The sequence below is a fragment of the Pipistrellus hanaki genome (genome assembly GCF_964339955.1).
Source record: "Pipistrellus hanaki genome assembly, chromosome: 14".
In the NCBI taxonomy this organism is placed as follows: domain Eukaryota; kingdom Metazoa; phylum Chordata; class Mammalia; order Chiroptera; family Vespertilionidae; genus Pipistrellus; species Pipistrellus hanaki.
In genome coordinates this window covers 9,442,991-9,464,178 of record NC_140516.1, presented here as the reverse complement: position 1 = coordinate 9,464,178, position 21,188 = coordinate 9,442,991, and the positions used below count along the sequence as shown (strand labels likewise).

At 41.6% G+C, this 21,188-nt stretch overlaps 1 protein-coding gene across 1 annotated transcript; it reads right to left on the bottom strand.

The window, feature by feature from the left end:
* Positions 1-9,839: 9,839 nt before the first annotated feature.
* On the bottom strand, positions 9,840-20,616 carry DYDC1 (DPY30 domain containing 1; the record flags this gene model as incomplete). The annotated part of the gene is made up of 6 exons (XM_084904365.1): positions 9,840-9,906; positions 10,361-10,480; positions 11,213-11,266; positions 13,781-13,870; positions 19,872-19,973; positions 20,470-20,616. 6 exons carry the CDS (start codon positions 20,614-20,616, stop codon positions 9,877-9,879), a joined length of 543 nt encoding a protein of 180 aa, XP_084760491.1. The 3' UTR covers positions 9,840-9,876.
* Positions 20,617-21,188: the final 572 nt, after the last annotated feature.

Sequence of the window (21,188 nt, the reverse complement as noted above, 5' to 3'; positions counted from 1 at the left end):
ATCTCAGAGAATCTCCTGGGTACATGAGAGTGGTGTTAGCCAGATTAATGGAGATTCAGACTTGGTACCCACCTGCATCAGCAAGCTGAGAGGATGGAGAGCTCCACAAAGGATCAGTGGTATCCACAGGCACTGGAGAGAGCTGCCCCTGCATCCCTGGCCCTGAAGCCAGACAATTCAGTTCCTCCCGATGCATATTTGTTCTCGCCTCTAGCTGCTGTTCCATCCCCTGGAATTTTGGGCAAGTGTTGTGATGAGTAACTTTGCATCCGGGCACTTTAAGAGGACACCAGGACTCCAGCTGCCCTCAATCTCACGTGAACCGAGTCCCCGCTGATCTTCACAGTCAGCTGTCATGGGGACTCCTCTTCCCAGCACTGGTGCTCCAGCTGAGGAGCCCTGTGTGGGGCTGGGAGCCTTGCTCCTCAGTGAATATCCCTGCAGCTGAGATAGCCCTATCAATTCATCACCACCATACCTGGGTGTAGGACTAGCCCATTTCACATCTCGCTCCTCCTCCCAGGGCTTTCTCTTTAGATCCTTAGTTATAGGAGTTCTGCTCAGTCTTCAGGTGGTTCTCCAGAATGGATTTCCATAAGTTAGTTGCAAATCTGTTGAAGTCTTGGGAGGAGGTGAGCACAGCACTTCCCTCTCCACCATCTTGACTGGCAGTTCCTAACTTTTAATATTTTTAAAGCACAAACAATACTGAGTCAAACCTATGAATCAATTCATAACTGTCAATATGAATGTTAAATATACTATACATGGTTTGAAGGAATTAACCATTACCTCTCAAGTCTAAACATCTTCACTTAAGAGAGAGCTTGGACGCAGACATCTGTCAGCATCCCGAAAGACAACATGTACGCACATAACTTCCATCTATATATATAAAGGCTTAAGCAACCAGCCAACTAGCTGACTGGTTTGACTGGCCAGTAGCTCTGACCCACACTGATCACCAGGAGGCAGACACTCAGCAGAAATGGAAACCACGGGCATGGAAACAGGAACAGACTGATGAATCTCAGAGGGAAAGAGGGAGGCAGGATGTTGGGGAGAGATTAAGCAAAGATCTTATAGTGTACTAGAGGCCTGGTGCATGGATTTGTGCACCAGTGAGGTCCCTCGGCCTGGCCTGTGGGGATGGGGCTAAAACTGGCTCTCCAACATCCCTCAAGGAGTCCTGAATTGTGAGAGGGCCTAGGCCAGGTGGAGAGACCCGTGCATGAATCTAATTTTAAAATAAAAACCTGATGTCCACAGCCAGTCAGTATTGATCAGTTCTATTATAAAAACTGAAGGTTATATCAACAGACCTCATTAATATGTGGAAACTTAAAATATCATGTCCTTCCCTCCTCTCCAGAAGGCATAAGTCAGAGATGTTACTGCCTATCTTTTCTTCTAGGAGTTTTATGGTTTCAGGTCTTACATTTAAGTCTTTAATTCATTTTGAATTTATTATTCTATATAAGAAGGTAGTATAGTTTCATATTTTTGCATGTATTTGTCCACTTTACACAGACCACTTATTGAATAGACTGACTTGACCCCATTGTATGTTCTTGCTTCCTTTGCACAGATTTATTTCTTAGCACTATCCCATTAACACAAGTGCTGTTTTTATGCCAGCACCATGCTGTTTGGATTACTAGAGCATTGTAGCATAGTTTGATATCAGGTAGTGTAATTCCTCCAACTTTGTTCTTCTTTCTCAAGATTGCTGTGGCTATCTGGGGTCTGTTGTGGTTCCATATAAGTTTTAGGATTATTTGCTCTAGTTACCTGAAAGATGACATTGGTAGTTTGATAGGAATTGCATTGAATCTATAGATGGCTTTGGGTAGTATGGGCAATTCCACAATGTTAATTATTCCTATTCATAAGTACGACATATGCTTCCATTTATTTCTATCTTCTTTAACCTCTGTCTCAATTTTCTGAGCACAGATCTTTTACCTTCTTGGTTAAATTTATTCCTAGGCTTTTTGGGTGTGCACAAGCTCTATTAGTAATAGATGACAAAATAGGGAGTGCAGTCCATCGCACTGCGATCTGTATATGTGGGGCCTGGTGGGTACCAGAAATATTTAGGGGGCACTTTACTTTGAGTATACCGGAAGTTAATACAAAATAATATTGAATGTAAACTGAAATAGAAAACTGAACATTTTTAAAGAGAGACTAGGTAAAATAAGAAAAAGAATGGTGTTCAGATGTTGAATGAATGAGAAAATAAGCCTGTGTGGAAGCAGCCTCCACCCCTACTTGGTCTCTGACGCCAACCTTCCACTTAGTGAATACACAGAGATGGTCTTGCCGTTTTGAAGGCACTCCTGCACTTGTCAGCTCATGCAGTTCTCACAACAACTCAGGCAGGGTGCTGTCCCAACTCAACCAAGAAGGAAGCTGAGGCTCAGAGAGAACGGTGACTTACTTAGGGTCACACAGCTAGTGGGTACACCTCACTGCGACCAGCACTTCCAACCCCACGTACTGTCTCTTTTCCCCACACTGTGCCCCTATTAAAACTACGTTAATTAAAACTAATTTTGTCCTAATTTAATATAACAAAAAGTAATTACATATAAACTGTCATTCCTCGTTTATCTGCGACCAGCTACTCGAATGCTTTCTGCTACCAGAGCTTAGACAGAAGCCTTTCAGAGCCTCCCTTGCAGAAAGCTTGCCATTGAACGCCCAGAACTAACCCAAAGGGTTCTGGGTAAGGAAGCAAACCCATCTCTAAGTCCACCACTCAGTGGGATCTGCTTCCACTGGCTTTTGAGCCATAAGGACCATTTGTACCGCAGCTGTGTCCAATGGGTCACCAGGCACCATAAGGAGAAAGGGACCCTGCTCAGCCTGATCTCAGGACCTGCAGCCTGACCAAAGGCATGGCCAGCACTGTGCCCACCACCCAGGAAGCCCTGCTTGCCATCCTTGGAAGGAAAGCACTAACCCAGGTGTCATCAAACACGTTTTCTCTCCTCTCCAATCCACTCTCCACCCACACGCCTTCTCTGCAAACGTGGGGCCCTTGTTATTCAGTCTGATCCTCTCATTAGGAGCCGCAGCACCTGGAGCTCCACCCTAAACTCAGAAATCAGATCTACACTTTAACAAATTCCCCCAGGAGTTTAAAAGAAATTACAATTTGAGAAGCACTACTCTAGGAAAATGGCAAAGCAAGAGAACTTACTCCTGTCTGGTTGCCACCTCATGTTGTCTTTGTTCATACCAATTCTCCAGGCCAAGTTCAAACCTTCCAGAACCAGCCCACCTGTTCATCTGTTACCCAAAGACAGTGGTCAGCAAACTCATTAGTCAACGGAGCCAAATATCAACAGTACAACAACTGAAATTTCTTTTGAGAGCCAAAAACTGACTTCTGCACATGGGCCACGAAGTTTCAATTGCACTGCATGTGCATGCCCGCACGTGGTATTTTGTGGAAGAGCCACACTCAAGGAGCCAAAGAGCCACATGTGGCTCGCGAGCCGCAGTTTGCTGACCACTGCCCTAGGATATCCTCCTATTCAGCTAGGTTTGCATTTTTAGCAAAATAGCTCGGGCTACTTTACATTAAAGTACAAATGGCTAACAGTGCCTGCAAGCAGTGGGCTCTAATGGAATGTGACTGAGAGACACAGTGGTACCAACCAAGTTTTCAAGTCAGAAAAATCTGGGTTTGCATCTTAGCTCTCTCAATGGTCAGCTGTGAGAGTCTCAGAGCCTTCAATACTCTCGGAGCCTCTGTTTCTGCTCTGTAAACTGAGGGTAACATCTGGCATGGGGGGGTTGGAGGGTCATAACTGTAAAGCACCTCGCACACTGTGCCTGGCTCACAGTGTTCTCTCTCCCCTTGGGATGAGTGGGCTATGCTGTCAGAAGTAACTGCATCTCAGCCGGGCCCAGAGCAGCCGGGTTGGGTGCGGCCAGGCCCGGAGCAGCAGCAGCCAAGTCCAGAGCAACTAGGTCGGGAGCGGCAGTGACCAGACCCGGAGCAGCTGGTTGTGGAACGAACCAGAGCAACAGAGGCCAGGCCCGGAGCAGCCAGGCCCGGAACAGCTCACTCCTCGCCTGCCTCTGCCCCATGGCTGCCTCTTAGACATGGCTGGAAACTTTTGTGGGAACTTGAGGGTCTGCTGAATCAAGTGATGAAGGCTTAGATCTGGATGTGTTGAGGTAGTATAGGGCTGGGGTGTTGATCTGTGAGTGCCTTGGGTGGGGCCTGGATGAGGCTGGTTGACCTATTTGGAAATGTCTTTTGTGTGAAATGTATCATTGGGCATGTGGAGGTATTATTGATATGAGAAAATGCTAAGTAACTGATTTACTATCTGAAGAGGGATTTACTATCGGGGAGAGGGAGGGAGGAAGAGACTGAACATAAACTGCACCTATGGATGAGGACAATGGGGGATGGGGAGGGGGCGGAGGGTGGGTGGGAACCTGGTGGAGGGGGGAAGAAATGAGGAACCTTTGTAATAATATGAACAATAAAGATTGATTTAAAAAAAAAAAAAAAAAAAAAAAAGAAGTAACTGCATCTCAAACTAGTGTTGATGCAAATGAAAACCTAGTTGGAGCTACTCCAGCTGGTGAGGCCACGTGGAGACCTCTTGGAGGAGGGAGCATTTCTGTGACTTACAAATGGCCCTGCCAGCCACCATTAGCTTAGTTTCACCCACACCTCCCCCTGATAACTTCTCTCGCGCTAACTTATACACAGAGTCCTCTGATTCATGCCGAAACTGGTTTGGCTCAGTGGATAGAGCGTCGGTCTGCGGAGTCGGAGTTCCATGTTCAAGTCCAGGGGCAAGGGCATGTACATTGGTTGCAGGCACATCCCCAGTGAGGGGTGTGCAGGAGGCAGCTGATTGATGGTTTTAGCTCTCTATCTCTCTCCCTTCCTCTCTGTAAAAAAAAATCAATAAAATATATATTTTTTTAATATTAGCAGTGGTGGGTAGGTCAAGGTGTTTAATAGGTTCATAGTTAGCATTTAAAATATCATTTTAGCAATATCACCAATGTATAAGTTATGAACTAGAATTGTTTTTATTATTCAGTGTAACTGGTAAAATTATGCTTTACCTGATTTTTAAATTTCCAGTCTGATTATTAACTTTATTTGAAGGAGATTAATTAAAAATATATCAATGAAGCCGAAACCGGTTTGGCTCAATGGATAGAGCGTCGGCTTGGGGACTGAAAGGTCCCGGGTTCGATTCCGGTCAAGGGCATGTACCTTGGTTGCGGGCATATCCCCAGTAGGGGTGTGCAAGAGGCAGCTGATCGATGACTCTCTCTCATCGATGTTTCTAACTCTCTATCTCTCTCCCTTCCTATCTGTACAAAATCAATAAAATATATTTAAAAAAAAAATATATATATATATATATATATATATATATATATATATATATCAATGAAAATAATTTTAAGACAATCAGGTTGAAAGAATTAATGTTGTAAGAATTAATAATGTTTCATTAACATATTAAAGACAAAAAACACAAAACATGAATTTTTTTAAAAAAAAGGTCAATTAGCTAAAATAAAAATTAAGCTGTGGCCAGTGTGACTCCAGATGGTTAGAGCGCAGGCTCGGTTCTCAGTCAAGGGCACATACCTGGGTCTGTCCATAGCCCAGGTCTGGGACACCTGTGGGAAGCAACCAATCAATGTGTCTCTCTCATCTCTCTCTCTCTCTCTCTCTCTCTCTCTCTCTCTCTCTCTCTCTCTCTCTCTCTTTCTCTTCTCCACCCCCCCCCCACACCTTTTCTACCCTCCCTTCCACTCTCTCTAAAAATAATGGGGAAAAATATCCTCGGGAGGATTAACAAAAATAATAATAAAATAAAAGCTAACATTCTTTGCCAAACAAGAGAGCATGAACCAAGCTAAAAGGCAACCTACCACCTGGAGCGATTTCCCAACACATGTAGCCGACAAAGTAAGTCAATAAGAAGTCACACAAATCAATAGTGAATATAAACAAATGATATGAGCATGTAGTTCCCAGAAGAGCAAACCCATTGTCCAATAAACACGGAAGATTTGTAGCCTCGCTAATAATCAGGGTGAATGCAAATTAAACCACAAAGAAGCTACCACATTACACTCCTGTCAGGGGCGAAAACACTGATGTGTGACATTATGAGCAACAGGAAGGAAACACACAGCAGGACCCATATTGTCCCCTAGCACACAGGCCCCTCTGTGAAGCACTGCAGGGCTGAGTGGCAGCCTGAGAACAGCACTGGACTGCACAGGTGGGCTCGGCAACCAGCGCTGTGTTTACCAAGGTGGCTGCTGAGCAGCAGTATGACCCCTGGGAGCTCAGGAGAAAGGCAAAGTCTCTGCCCAGCCCAGACTCTGCCTTGCTGGTGCATTTGCAGAGCCCTCCAGCGGGTTCTGATGTGCTCAAGCTGCAGAACCACTGCCCCAGAGAGACCCTCCCACTGTTCTCACCAGTGGGGCATGTCAGGACATTAGGGACATGGTCCTCGACCTTCTCCAGGAAGGTCTGGCAGACCTTGGTTCACTGGGACAGTGTCGCCGAGGGGCAGGGGACAGGGTGCAGGCGGTCAGGTTTCCTCAATGCACACATCTGCACAATGAGGTGCATACAAGAGTGTACGTATAAAAATAAAACTTATACAAGTTAAACAGCTGCCAGCAGAAGAATGGGTGCAATGATACATCACACAGAGGTTAAGATCAACGAGGCGGTATACACGGATCAGCAGGGGTAAATCTTGAAAATATGCTGAATGAATAAAAGCAAGTTGCAGAATGACGCCTGTATGGCATGATACCATTTAAGTTCAAATCTCACCCCAAAATTGATCTTCTTTTGCATAAGTAGACATTTGTATGAAAACACCAGGGAAGTCCACCTGCTCACCTGTAGGTAAGGGTTATCTGTGGGCAGGAAATGAAAGGAATGGGATGGAGGAGTGCAAAGAGAATGCCAACTATAAGCTTCAGTGTTTTAAAAGCTAACACACACATGGTAAAGGTGAATATGTGTTAAATCTGGGTTGGGGTAAAAGATATGGCTTATATTAACGCATACTCTTACACATATTTGGAGAACTTCACAATTTTAAATTTTAAAGTAGTACATTCATTATAGTTGTGAATGCTAGAAAACCTTATTTCTGTACAAACAGAAATCTTTCAAAGCCACAGCCTCAAGAGATAGAGCTTCCCCCAAACTCCCACTTTATTGAAGTATAATTGATGAATAAAAATTGCATGTACTACTTGATGTACTACTTGATGTTTGGTATACATATACATTGTGAAATTATCACCACAATCAAGCTGATTAACACATCCACTTCGCAGTGTTACCGTTCATTTTATTGTGTTTTATTTGTGGTGAGAACACTTAAGAGCTACAAGAGGCAGAGCTTTTAAAAACTGAATCTTTGCGACATCTAGTGGTAGCAGAAATAGGTTCAAGGGAATACACAATTAGAAACAACTTTTACTCAATTATTATTGATACAGTATCTGAATTCTAATTGTCACAACATTTAAAAGCTTGTGCTTTTATTTTTATTGTGTTTTCGGTGGTCTGTACTTGAATATTTTTCATTAGGATGACACTTTGGAACAGGTTTCTTTTTTTCTTTTCTTTTTTTAAATATATTTTATTGATTTCTCACTGAGAGGAAAGGAGAGGGATAGAGAGCTAGAAACATCTGTGAGAGAAAATCATCGACCAGCTGCCTCCTGCACACCTCCTACCAGGGATGTGCCCGCAACCAATGTACATGCCCTTGACCAGAATCCAACCTGGGACCTTTCAGTCCACAGACTGACGCTCTATCCACTGAGCTAAACCGGTGTTGGCTGGAACAGGTTTCTTCTTACATATATTTATGTGGTTCAGCCATGGTTTCCTGAAAATGTCTGTCAGTTCTGGAGTCCCCCAAACAATACCCTGCTCCGCCCCCCTTCCCCTTCCTCTCTGGGTCAGTGGAGCAGCAGGAAGCAGCTCTGAGCTTCTCCCGTACATACTGCTGTACACCCAGCTGGCCAGGTCCCTCCCTGCCTCAGACCTGTACCTCTGCAGGATCTTTCTAAGCCATATATGGCCTCCTCATTGTGCCAGATCCCAGGCTCTTCTACTCTATATCCTTTTACACCCATACTGTCAGTTTCCAGGTAAACCTGTGGGCGGTGTCACACCACCATTGTTTTCTTTCTATCCCCACTAAACTGTGCGTGGCTTGAGAGTAGAAACCATGCTTTGCACATAAGTCCCCCCTGAGAGCTATTATAGCTCCTGGCATGTACCAAGTACACAATCAATGTTCACTGAGTGAGTTTCCACTTCAATGGACCAGTGTGCACAGTGGGTGGTGACCAGAGGGGCCTTCCTTATTGGGCTGGCTCAGTGAGAACCTCAGGATCTCTGCATAACCCTCAAGTTAGGGCAAAGCAGATAGCTTTACAATTCTCACATTGGAGAACCCTTGTAATAGCCAAGAATAAATCTCCCACTAGCCTTGCAGGATGAGTACATTGATTTCCTTAAAATTAAGCACGATGCTTTCTTTACTCTTAAGCTTTTTTTTTTTTTTCAGAGAAACAAAAACTGTGGGGATTAAAGAATAATGAAATGGTTACCTCTGTTCTTGCTCCCTAGCCTGAGAAATAGAACATTATTAGTAGCTCCACGCTCCTCATGCAGCCCCTTACCCTAGAGAGAACCATGATTCTGAATTTCGCGTTAATGATTCTTTGAGCACATAAATGTACCCCCAGGCGAAATATTTAGCTTTCCAGTGTTTTTCTCACTTTTTATGAATAGAATAACATAGTAACTATTTTCTCCTATTTCTCTTTCTGAGGTTCAGTCATGACACTGCTGCTGTACTTGAATGGTATGAGTGTAGCGCCGTTTAAGTATCCACACGTCTGCTAATAAAGACTTAGATGATTGGCAGGCATTGGCTATTGGCAACAATGCTCCTATGAATGTTTCCTAGGTGTCTTTCCGTGAACACATATAAGCGTTTCTCCATATTGTACACTGTGGAGTGTGTTCATGATCAACATTTCTAGGTAATACCTAACTCCCTTCCAAACTGGCTTGACCCATTCATAGCCCTGAATGTACGTGAACTCCCACACGTCTGCCTCCTTAGAAGATTTGAGATGGTCAGAATCTAACCCGAAAGGAAAAAGGAGCCTCTTCCTGGCATTTGCTTCTGTGCCTACACCCTTTCTTAAGGGACAGAAACACTCAGACTGCAGATCTGAGAGATTTCTATACCGGAAGCAACATGCTCCCTAAAGTTCAAGGCTAGGCCTGAAGTTCCCAAGGGGCCTGGAGGGTCCACAGGCAACCCACCCCTCCAGGAGGCACCCGCATGGCCCCTGGCTACTGCAGAAATGATGCTTCTCTGTCTCCTTACCCATCCTCGCCCCATCATTGAGCCTCGAGTCCGTGGTACAAGGGGGAAGCATCACAGCTGAGCAAACTGGGGAAGTCTTTGCAGTTCCCCGGGAGGAAGTGCCACCTCAGAGGCTGCCGGATCTTCCTGAGCCCCACAGGGCAGCCCCTTCCTCTTTTCACAGTGACTTTCCTCTCAGGCAGCCTCCGCCTCACATTCTTTCAGTTTCTCTCTCATTTGCACCTTTTGGTTGTTTGGGGGATTTATCCTGTTCTCTCAATGGAATCATATGAATAGCGAGTTGCATAGCGGCTCCAGAGCAGCATTTTAAGACCACCATTTATAAAGCTGGCTTGGGGGTAGGGAGTAGAGTTCAAGTTTGAGAGCAAAAACTACAAGTTGGATACTTGGTATTTTGAAAATTTTATTACTGTTAGCTTGGTTGATTCTACAAATCTTGATCAATGTTTAATGCGACCTAAAAGCAAAATTTTAAAAAAATTGCTTTAATACAAGTAGAACAGCGGAAGTGTAGGAGTCAAAGAAAATGGAGTGCAGGAGATTTCTGTGACTATGTAAATGATGCTTTTTCGTAATTTCAAATTATTTCAAATAAAATCCAAATTCAACATACCTGTGCACAGAGGGCTCACAGCTACCTCCGCCTGAGCTTCCAGTTACTGTCCTCCCCACCTTTCCCCTCCCTGGGGCTGCCACCTCTGGAAGGAGCCAGACCCTCGCCTGGGGCCAGCTGCCCACCTTCACAAAAGGGCAGAGGGCCAAGCAGGAGTACAGTCAGCACCTATTAGGGAACTGGTTTTCTTTCCATGGAGCAAAAGACCGATTTGCCAACCAATCCTGGTGTCACATGCACAGGCTTCCCACAGTGAGAAAATCTGGCTTTCACCAAACCGTCCCATAAGGACACTCACATCCGACAGGACCGGCTCGTCCAGCTCTTCCACTCGGCTCAGGTTAGGTGCCCCATAGCGGTCACTGATCTCCGCCAGCGTCTTGGCTGCTGCTTCAGCGGCTGCTGCTGCTGCTGCCTCCTGCAACCCAAAGCTCATTTTTACCTTTAAAGGGCAAAGTGAGTACATCTGGGCAGAAACTTCTGAATTACGACGTCAAAATTCAGCATTGTTCATTAGAGGAATGAATCACTATCTGTTCATGACAAGAGAATTCTAGAAATAAGTGCTAACCTTGCATAAACATATATTCAGAAAATTCAAATATATCACTGTAAATAATCACGTGGTCAATTTCTCACATTATTCTGGTTTTTAAAATTTTTTTTAATATATTTTATTGATTTTCAACAGAGAGGAAGGGAGAGGGATAGAGAGCTAGAAATATCAAGAGGGATAGAGAGCTAGAAATAATTTGAAATTAGAGAGCTAGAAACATTGACCAGCTGCCTCCTGCACATCCCCTATAGGGGATGTGCCCACAACCAATGTAGATGCCCTTGACCGGAATCGAACCTGGGACCTTTCAGTCCGCAGACCGACACTCTATCCACTGAGCCAAACCAGTTTCGGCTCACATTATTCTGGTTTTTAAAAACACAAACTGAATGTCCAATTTTTATCCACTTTGAGATTTTGCTTTAAATTTTAAGCACACCATATCTGTGGCTTATTATTACTAGAATTTATATCTGGCCTATCAATTTTGATAATTTCCTCATTAAAAATTTAGCTACTAATGCATCAAAATTAAGCTTTAAATTCCCAGATACTCATTTATTTCACAGAACATAGAATAACTTTTTTTCTCACCTCTGAAAGTATACCACCTTCACCCTTAGCTATATTTTCCAGATTCATTCTCATCTATAATACATAAAAAAAGGAAAATACTTTGAATATGCTTTTCATTTTGGTTACATGTTTACTTTTCAAGCATGTTTACTTCTACAAAATGCCATGATTGATTCAACAGTGAAAACGGTATCACTCTTAAAGAAGCGATTTGAACACAATTAATACAAAACTGCCAATCAGTCTCATTTAATACTCTACACTAATAGATGACCATGTTTTGTGTATAATTAAATACAATTTTTTAAAAATGAAATGGGCTGAGCACCAAGCCTGAAGTCAGATTATTAGCATGCATAAAAAGTGACAAAACCAAAAACGAAATAAGCTCTTAGGAGATTTTAGAGAGAACTTGCCGTTAAGTAGAACTGTGCCCATAGTAAGAAAGAGGTGAATATTTCTGAAGGAACTAATGTGGCCATGTTCTCCTAGGACCCTGCCCCCGGCCAGAGGATGAATACCTGACACAAATCAAGCCAGACTCCTTCCCAAGATGCTTTTCTAAACTGAAACCAAAAAGGAATCCACTCTTCTGAGATGGCAAGAGCCACAACATTAGTCCCGAGAGCTTTTAAGGACCAGGTGCCTCCCCCACGTGCAGCGAACCAGGCCAGTGAGAGAGACTGAAGCCCAGGCCAGAGAACAGCAGAAGTGAGAACCCACATAGCATGTGATTCTTGGGCTCCCAAGGCTCCAGAAGGCCCAATTGTACTAGAGCCTTCCACAGTTCAGCTGTAAAACCCTTCCTTCAACCCAGGAGCCTTCCAATCAATTTTCTTTTGCAAATGACAGTATCTCTGCAGCCACTAGAAGGCAGAGGCAAACAGACAAAAGGACTCATCTCCGAGCAATGGGTAAGGCAGGGGTGCTTTGAGGGGTGCTTACTGAGAGGTGGTAAGCAGTAGAAATATGGATTATTGAAGTTATTGTGGCTCTGGTCACAAGGTCTGACGATGCCCACAGGTAGTAAATAGTGAGTGCAACCCTTATGGAGCCACAGACAGATTGGAAACCCTCCTATAAATCATAGACTTTCAATAAGTCAAGTACACTGAGTGGCCAGATTATTATTATCTCTGAACGCATAATAATCTGGCCACTCGGTGTATATCCTATATAATAAAAGGCTAATGTGCAAATTGTCTCCTCGACCAGGAGTTCAACCAGCAGGCAGGCCAGCCAACCACCCATGTCCCCTCCCCCTGGCCAGGCTGGCCGGCCCCCACTCAGTGTGTATGTGTGTGTGTGTGTGTGTGTATATTGAGTGGCCAGATTATTATGCGTTCAGAGATCATAATAATCTGCCCACTCAGTGTATAGCGCGAACCCTGAGAAAAAAAGACATCTAGTAAGAAGGGCTTCTGGTGGCTAATGGAGCTCAAATTTTAAAAACAGAGCCTAGAAGCCATTCCTGCACAGGGGCCTCTCCTGCAAACTGCGCTTCATGAAGCTGGTGCTGAACTGTGTGCCTCTGCACAGAGCTGCCTACCTGCACTGTGAACGTGCTCAGGATGGTTACGTGGTTAAAGTGCAGGCTCGATTCTTGGTCAAGGGCATATACCTGGGTTGTAGGTTTGATCCATGTCCCAGTCTGGGACGTGTGTGTGTGTGTGTGTGTGTGTGTGTGTGTGTGTGTGTATGCATATCGATGTGCCCTGTTATACTCAGACTAAGCATCCGCATTTATATATTTTAAAATTATGTATTAGGCTTTGAATTTACCCTTTTAAAAACTCATCTTTTTTGTAGCCAATTCACTGTCCAACTTGTTAAAACTTATTTTAAGTAATGATGCTCTCATCTAAGCTGCTAATATACATATTCTGTAAAACCTGCTTCTGAATGTTTTTTTATTATGGAATAGAAGAGTAACATTTACATAACAGACATGGCTATAAGCATACAATATGAAATACTTAGTTGAAAAGTATAACTCGGTCACTCAGAAGTTGGTCTCTATGATACATACTTTGAGGAGACCAGGAAACACTGGCCAAACTAGAGGCTTAACATTTTATATGAACACAGTAACCAGAGATGAACTTTTTATTTAGCTACTGCATAGTTTATTTACTAAAAGACATGAAAAAATCCATAGTAACAACATTTAAATGTAAATTATTATTGATACTACATCTAACATAAAAAAGAGATGCATTACTATATCAGAGTTCAGTATATATCTCACTATTACAAAGAGCTTGACCTTCAACATCAATCACTATAATTAGAAACAATCAACTCTTAACTAACGTTGATATCACTATTACAGTATTATTACTATCACTATTATAAAACAGTTCACAAAGCAGTTTTGCATACACAATCTTATTTGATCTTAAAATGATCCAGTAAGCTATTGCTAATAATAATATACTGTTATCTCTATTTTCCCAAAAGGTAAACTGAGATTAAGAAGGTTCTAAGACTTGCTTAAGTCACACAGCTGTGTGGCAGGTCTTTGGACTATGAATCCCATGATATAGCATCGAGAAAAAAACAGACAATTACAAAACTTCAAATTACCTTCTCTAATTGTTCTTGAATTTTCAGTTGTTCTAGTCTCTGCCTCTCTTTCTCTTGCATTTCTAACTCCAGCTGTATGGCCAGCTGTTGCTGAATATTCAGGAGAAAAAAAATAAGTCATGTTAGAGTCAGATCAATTGCAGGAAATTAACTCTATCACTCTCAAATGTCCCAGGATAATTAAGTTTACACCCACCTAAATTTCAAAGACTTACAAAAATAAATGATCACAGCCACCTAATACTTTGGTTTTTACAAATATTTCCTGAAATATAAAATAAAAAAGGAAGCTTCCTTACTTGCTAATTTAGAAAAACACAATATGTACAAAATCAAGTCATTTTCTCTGTTTTTCTTGAAGCAACAGATGAGATTTTAATAATTTTTTCAGGTAAAATCTTGTTTAGCATAGCTGGATTGGTCTTCAAACAACCAAAACTTGATGAGAAACTCCTAAGTAGACTATCTGAAATTATTGATAACCAGCAATATATTTGGTCCCAACTCAACATATATGCATAGGGTCAGCAAACTAAATTGTGTGGGCCAAATCTGACCCAACTCCTGTGTTTGCACAGCCCTAAAGCTAAGAACGGTTTGTATATTTTTAGATGGAAGAAAAATAAGAAATAAAAATAATAAAGATCACGTGAAATTCAAATGTCAGTGTCTGTAAATGAATTGTGATTAAGATGCTGCCTTGGTCACTCCCTTGACTACCTGCTTTTGTACTAAACCGCACAGTTGAGCAACAGAGACCATAGGGGGCGCTCTCATCACTTTGCATCGCTGCTCATCACACTCCAGCTCAGTCTCTTGATTATACCTCAACAGTTTTGCAGGGCCACGGTCTCACTTAGTGCAATATTTATTTTTAATCAGTGTATACCCATCATGTAAAGACAAGAAGTGAATTTTGAATGCTGTCCTTTTAAGACACAGTAGAGAATGGATTATTTAATATCAAATTAAATGACAAAGGATCATGCTGGTTTTGTTTTGTTGTGTTTTTTTTCTTTTTAAGTATATTTTTATTGATATTTGAGAAGAAGGGAGAAGGGAAGAGAGAGAGAGATAGAAACATCAATGATGAGAGAGAATCACTGATTGTCTGCCTCCTGCACACACCACACTGGAGATCGAGCCCTTAACCCGGTCACATGCCCTTGACCTGAATCAAACCCGGGACTCTTCAGTCTGCTGACTGACGCTCTATCTACTAAACCAAACCAGCTAGGGCAAGAATGGTGTTTTTTAAGTAGTGGACACTATACTAAAAGAATACAGTAAGTATATTACCAGGTTAAGCACTCATCACAACATTATCGACTCACACAAGAGCAAACGTCAGAAATATTTTAAAACTTAAGACAATTATTTCATCACATCAGAATTTCTCTACAAAATTAAAAAATGAAAATGAGGCTGCCATAAAAATAAGTTTCTAAGTAGTCCATTTGTTAGTCAAGTAGAGAAACATGTTTTCTAAGCAATATTCAATTACAACATACTTGATTTCAGTGTCCAGAAAAACAAGCTTGCTTAACATTTTTAGCCTTTGGGCGAGAGCAGTTGCTCACAGAGCTGGTGACGTTGGGAGTGACATCGACAGTCAACTGAACACAATGGTTCTGAGTGGTTGTCCTTAGCTCTTGATGAGTAGACAAATGTTCCCAGCGCTGCTCAGTTGTTGTTTACTCAGGGGGTCAGGGATGAGTTTGAAGTGACTGAAAAATCAGCCACTGTGAATAGTTTTCATGGGACAACTACAAGCAATAATTTCTTCATAGAAGCCGAGAAACATTAATTCAGTACAACCAGAAGTGAAATCTGCTAAGATGTGTTACAGCAAATGATGATAAACGTATGTGTGGAACAGAAAAAGGCTTAGTTGGACAAATTTGCAAAGCTTGTGAAAATAGCGTTTAAAGCCTGTGAGGATTCATTGTATTATTCAGCAGCAGCTTCTATGCAGAAAATACTTGAATCGATTGTTATATTGTAAAGCAGCAAAAAGAACAGGGGAGGCCTTATTAAAGCCAAATTTTGGAGTCTTTTATTACGCCAGCAGGCTCAGAGAAATATTGTTTCCAGAGTCTAAGCAAAATCATGGAGGAAGCTTTCTCTTTTTATATTCTCCCAGTCCTTTGTCTCCCAAGTATAGGATTATATTCCCAGGCCTCTCATGGGCTTTGCCTGCAGCCTGAGGTTGTAACCTGAGCACAGTACATTTCAGATAACTGGAGCATGGGAGTAGCCAGAGCTGCTTGCAAGGTCAGATAGTTGAGCTTATTCTCCCCATTATCCAGGTAAGCAAGGGTGTTTTACAGAAGCCAAGAATAGCAGGGTTAAAATTTCAAACAGCAGTTTTTACAAAATAGAAGAAGCATAAACAAGAAGGCCTATGCTTCACTTTCATGCGTACTGAGCCAGTAATGTCAACAGTGTCCTACATTCACTCTTATGAACATCATCATCAGTCCTGTGAATTTTTGTCAGAAACCGAAGCTGAACAAATCTTGACTCTCCCTACCACACCAGTTTCCTGGCTTAACAGTGGGAATGCTTTACTATAATTTTTTACTATAAATGTTCCAAGATGAAAGATTTTCTGAATGAGAAGAACCATTCATAACCACTATTATAAAAAAAAGAAAAAAAAAATTTAAATGGCTCTGGCCATTGGCTTTTTGCTGCAGACTTAATTTTTTTTAAATAAATTCAACTTAAATTATAAGGCAAAATGGTAATTATATGTAAAACTTCTATTGCAGAAAAATCATTTCAACAATTAATGTGTGGCTCCCAATGTCAAGCTGCTTTAATATACTTCCAGTGCTGCCCCAAACAAAGCCAACAAAATAAGGAAATAGGCCTCCAATTCCCACACAAAGGTATATATTTTCCAAGCACAAACTGTAGCTCTAGAGTGTTTGTAAGCCATAATGTAAGTAAAAAGGAAATTCCCATATTTCAAAACCCATTTAACTGTGTAATGAGAAGCTCTTACCTTCAACTGGAAGTGATTTATCTACAAGACAGTGAGATGCTAAAAGGGAAATATCAAAAGAATTCTACAAATTGCTTCCAAGAGATGAATATGTTCAAAACTATATGTACATGGATTGGTATCAATATTTGGCAGGACCTATGTGTGAAAAGATACTTTCAAAGATAAATACATAAAATCTCGTTTCAGATCAGCACTAACAGATAAACATTTTCTATCAACTTTGATGATAGGAACATTAACTTTGAACTTCAACTAAACAAAATGTTCTCTTTATCAAAAGAATTTAATTCTGCCGAAACCAGTTTGGCTCAGTGGATAAAGCGTCAGCTTGTGGACTGAAGTGTCCCAGGTTCAATTCTGGTCAAGGGCATGTACGTTGGTTGTGGGCACATCCCCAGTAGGGGGTGTGCAAGAGGCAGCTGATCGATGTTTCTCTCTCATTGATGTTTCTAACTCTCTATCCCTCTCTCTCTTCCTCTCTGTAAAAAATCAATAAAATATATATTTTAAAAGAATTTAATTCTTCTCAGTAGTAAACTTATATCACAAAAAAAAATCTATTCAAATATTATTATTTATTTCATCAATAAAACATTTGTGGAAATTTGTTTTCTCACTTGCTATATCTACATAATACACCATAGTACCTATATAATATCTTCAATTTTTCCTCTAGAGTATCTACTTTGCAGAGTTTGTCAACCTCTAAGCCAGAAAATAAATTCTCACCATCAATCCAGTGCTACCTAATAAGCCCATCCTATTGAGCATTTTAAAACTACATTTTAAAAATAATATACTTGAATGAACAGTGATTAATACTTATGCACAAAGGGCTGTTAAGAGTAGTGTCCTCACATTCCTATATTCTCTCCACTAAGATAAGTAGCTGAAACGCAGGAACATGTCATTCAATCAACATTCAGACATTGGTAGAGGAAGTGAAATGACTAAACTCTCAACAATAATGCAAAGTGAAGTTGTTAAATACCAACCAATGTCTTAACATTCTCAGGAAATTTTCAAAACCCAATTCCTTTCTTCACACAAAGAAAGTAAAATCATTAGAAAGATATTCAGACAAAACAAAAAAAGCTTTTGCTTCTAAAATAAGTTCTTTAGTAGAAAACAGCAATACAATTATTAGTCTGTTCACAAGGACTTGGGCTTGCTGGATGGTACCTAACTTTTCAAGTAATTTCAAGTCAGTATTATTACTATGAGAACACCTGCTCTGGCAATCAACAGGTAGGTGACCGGAGATCTGGAACCCCAGCTCACTTGTCTCAGGGGGTATGGAGAGGCCTCTCTGTTTCTCTTCATCTCAGCATCACTCTCTTAAGCTTTTCTCTGTTGGCCCATCTCTCCATTCATCCCTTCTACTTCTTTCATCCGTGTCTGCCCACCAATCCACTTATTTGACCATAAAATCTTTTGCAGAATATTATTTTATCTTTCACTCTCAATGTAATGCTTAGGTTTTAATACACAACGAATTGCTTTATACTGATCAGCACAATGCAGCTAGAGAAATGGTTGATTACCAGTATTGATAAATTTTATCTAGGTAAGATGAAGTCGATGAGTTCATGACTGTTAGGTATCTCCTCATTCGTGGTGTAAGTTGTCTTGGGGGAAAAACTGCTGAGTTCTCCTTATTCTGATAGATGGGGGACAGACACCAGCCATAGGAGCTAAGAGGAAGGGCAGGTCCTCACTCCGTGGAGTACTGCAGTAGACGTGTGTCTGCTTGGACGGTCGTTTGATGTCCAACTCAACCGTTTGCAACTTCCCCACAACAATAAGCCAAATGACTGAAAAATGGAGGCTCGTAACGATAATATTTTCAATAGCCATATCCATCAAAAGTGCCTAGAATGTTCTACCCACTATGAAGAATGGGAGATTAGATTTTTTAAAAAGCTATTTTCATGTCTATATTTAACTTTTTAGCTACACACCCAAATACTAGTAATTGACTTCTTTCCCTTTTTAAATGCATAGACCTGAGTTAAGACTCTAGAGTTAAGTATTATATGGTAGAACTATAGAGGTGACTTAGGTTTAGTTGAGAGTCTCTCCATAAATTAAATTAGTCTAGACACCACTCTGGAACTTTCCCCTGTCTAGGTAATACTGACCCATCTTCCAACCATTCTCTTACCAGCATTTCCAGTTCCTCAATCCTGCTATCCCAACCTCTTCAGTCAAAAGGTCTCCTACATGCAGAAAATCACATAACCCACAAAGTCAAATCAGATGGAAACGATAAATGCTTGGTCTCCAACAATATCAGGGTACTCGACGCTACCAAGTAATGCCAAGTTTCCCTGATCAACTCTCTGCAACTCTCAAAACAACCGGTTCACACCCTTCACTGCTCTCCCCACCTGCTTTACCACCTCATTCTTGAAAGATGATCATGGTCCTACTTTATAAAGCAGAAAGTCATACAGAAACTGCTTTGTGCCACAAAACCGACACACCCTCATGTACCTACACCATTCTCTCCTCTTCCCTTGAATCAAGGGATCAACGAAGCGCCCTTCTACCTGCCTAACCTATGTTCCGGGCTCAATTTCCTTTTTTCTCCATGGAGAGCTGACTCTAGAAATCATCCCCTCTGTTTCTTATGAACCACTCCCATTCCACTATGTTTCTTAAAAAAGAAAAAGAAAAGGGAAAAAATAAAATCTCCTTCCCTGAAAATCTGCTCGAAAGCATTACCAACACTCACCCGCCCCCCCATATCTACCCCACCCACACTGCTCCCATCAAAGTCCCACTAGTGGCCTTGAGTGAGCACTTGGCAGTCCTGCTCCCACTCAGCCAGCCTACAGGTGGTTAAGCAGGGAGGGCTCACTGAGACACTCTCCCCTTGGCTTCCATGAGAGCCGGCTCTGGGTTTCCCTCTGCCTCACTGCTGCTTCTCCAGCAAAGACACTGCATGCACAGAGATGAAGATATAAGAAAACCAAATGTAAGAAACCAGGGATGGGGAGTCTTAGCGTGTGGGTTGCACGGTGCCGAGGCTGACACTGCTAGTTCCGCGGCCTCTGGCCCTCTCCCTTGTCTCACCTGCTGAAACAGGAGCTCCTCTGCTCTGAGCCTCTCCTGCCGCTCCTGCTCCAGCCGGGCTAGTTCTCTTTCATGCTTCAGGTCGGCTAATTCCTTTTGTCTCTACCATCGGTTAAAAACAGTATCACATGACTAATTAGCACAACATGCAAAAACAATTTGGGAAGCATCTTAATCACTAACAGTTGGGAAAGGATTAAGTATAGTCTATTTGAAAACTATAATAATTTGGGAGAGCTGTTTAATAATTTGGGAAGAGCTGTATTTTTCTTGGAAACTATATAATAATTTGGGGAAATGTGTGTTTTATTTGAATAACGAGCACAGAATTAAAATTATACACTGAGTAGGATCATAATTGTGTACAATAATCTACAGACAAATGTTTAGGGGGGGAAAGAAGAAATACTTAAAAATATAAATAATGGTCTTCTTTGGGAATTTTCTTCTTTCTACTTTTTCATGTTGTCCAAGTTTTTGTGAAATAAACACACTATTTTTATATTAGAAAACAACAGTAATGAACTCCTTTAGAAAGCAAACGAATGGGACCAATTATTTTACTCTTCTACATTTCTAAAAGAAGATCCATGCTTACCACTTCCTCCATGGTCACATTTTCCTTATACTTGTAAATCCACAATGCTAGATATTCTATCGGATCCACTGGGCGATGCTTTGCCACTTCTGCAAGACCTTGAGTTAGACATTTCCCAAGATGCTTTTGAAGATATGTTGACTCCATTTCTAACTCCGAACTTCTAAAAGATGTTTTTGCATTAATGCAGGAAATTTTCAATGAAGGCACAATAAAAGTAGAATCCAGTAAGGCCAACAAAGCATTACACTCTGTCACCAGTCATGGGAACCTCACATCATGATGGCACAAGCAAGCTGGCCCCTAATGGTTTCTAAAACAAGGCTCCACAGAAGTCACTACAGCTGAAATAGTTTCAAAATCCAGGAGAGCCCTCAAGTCCAAGAGCAGAAGAGGGATACTGTCTTTATTGATTGTGAGAGGACTATATGTCACACAATGCATGTCTCACCTAATCCTCACAACATACCTGAAGAATGGATGTCATTTTTCAAATGAGGAATCCCAGGCACAAAAGCATAAGTGAACAGTCTAGGATCACACAGGTGGCACATGGGAGAGGTGGGATTCATACCCAACTCCTGAGTCCAGAGTCGTCACCCTAATGTCTGTACTAACATGTTCCTCCCAAGCCATGGGAATCATTTTTAGAAAACATCACAACAGTCCACCTCAAAAAAAAAAAAAATAGTTCATGAATCGCCAAGTCCAAAAAATAA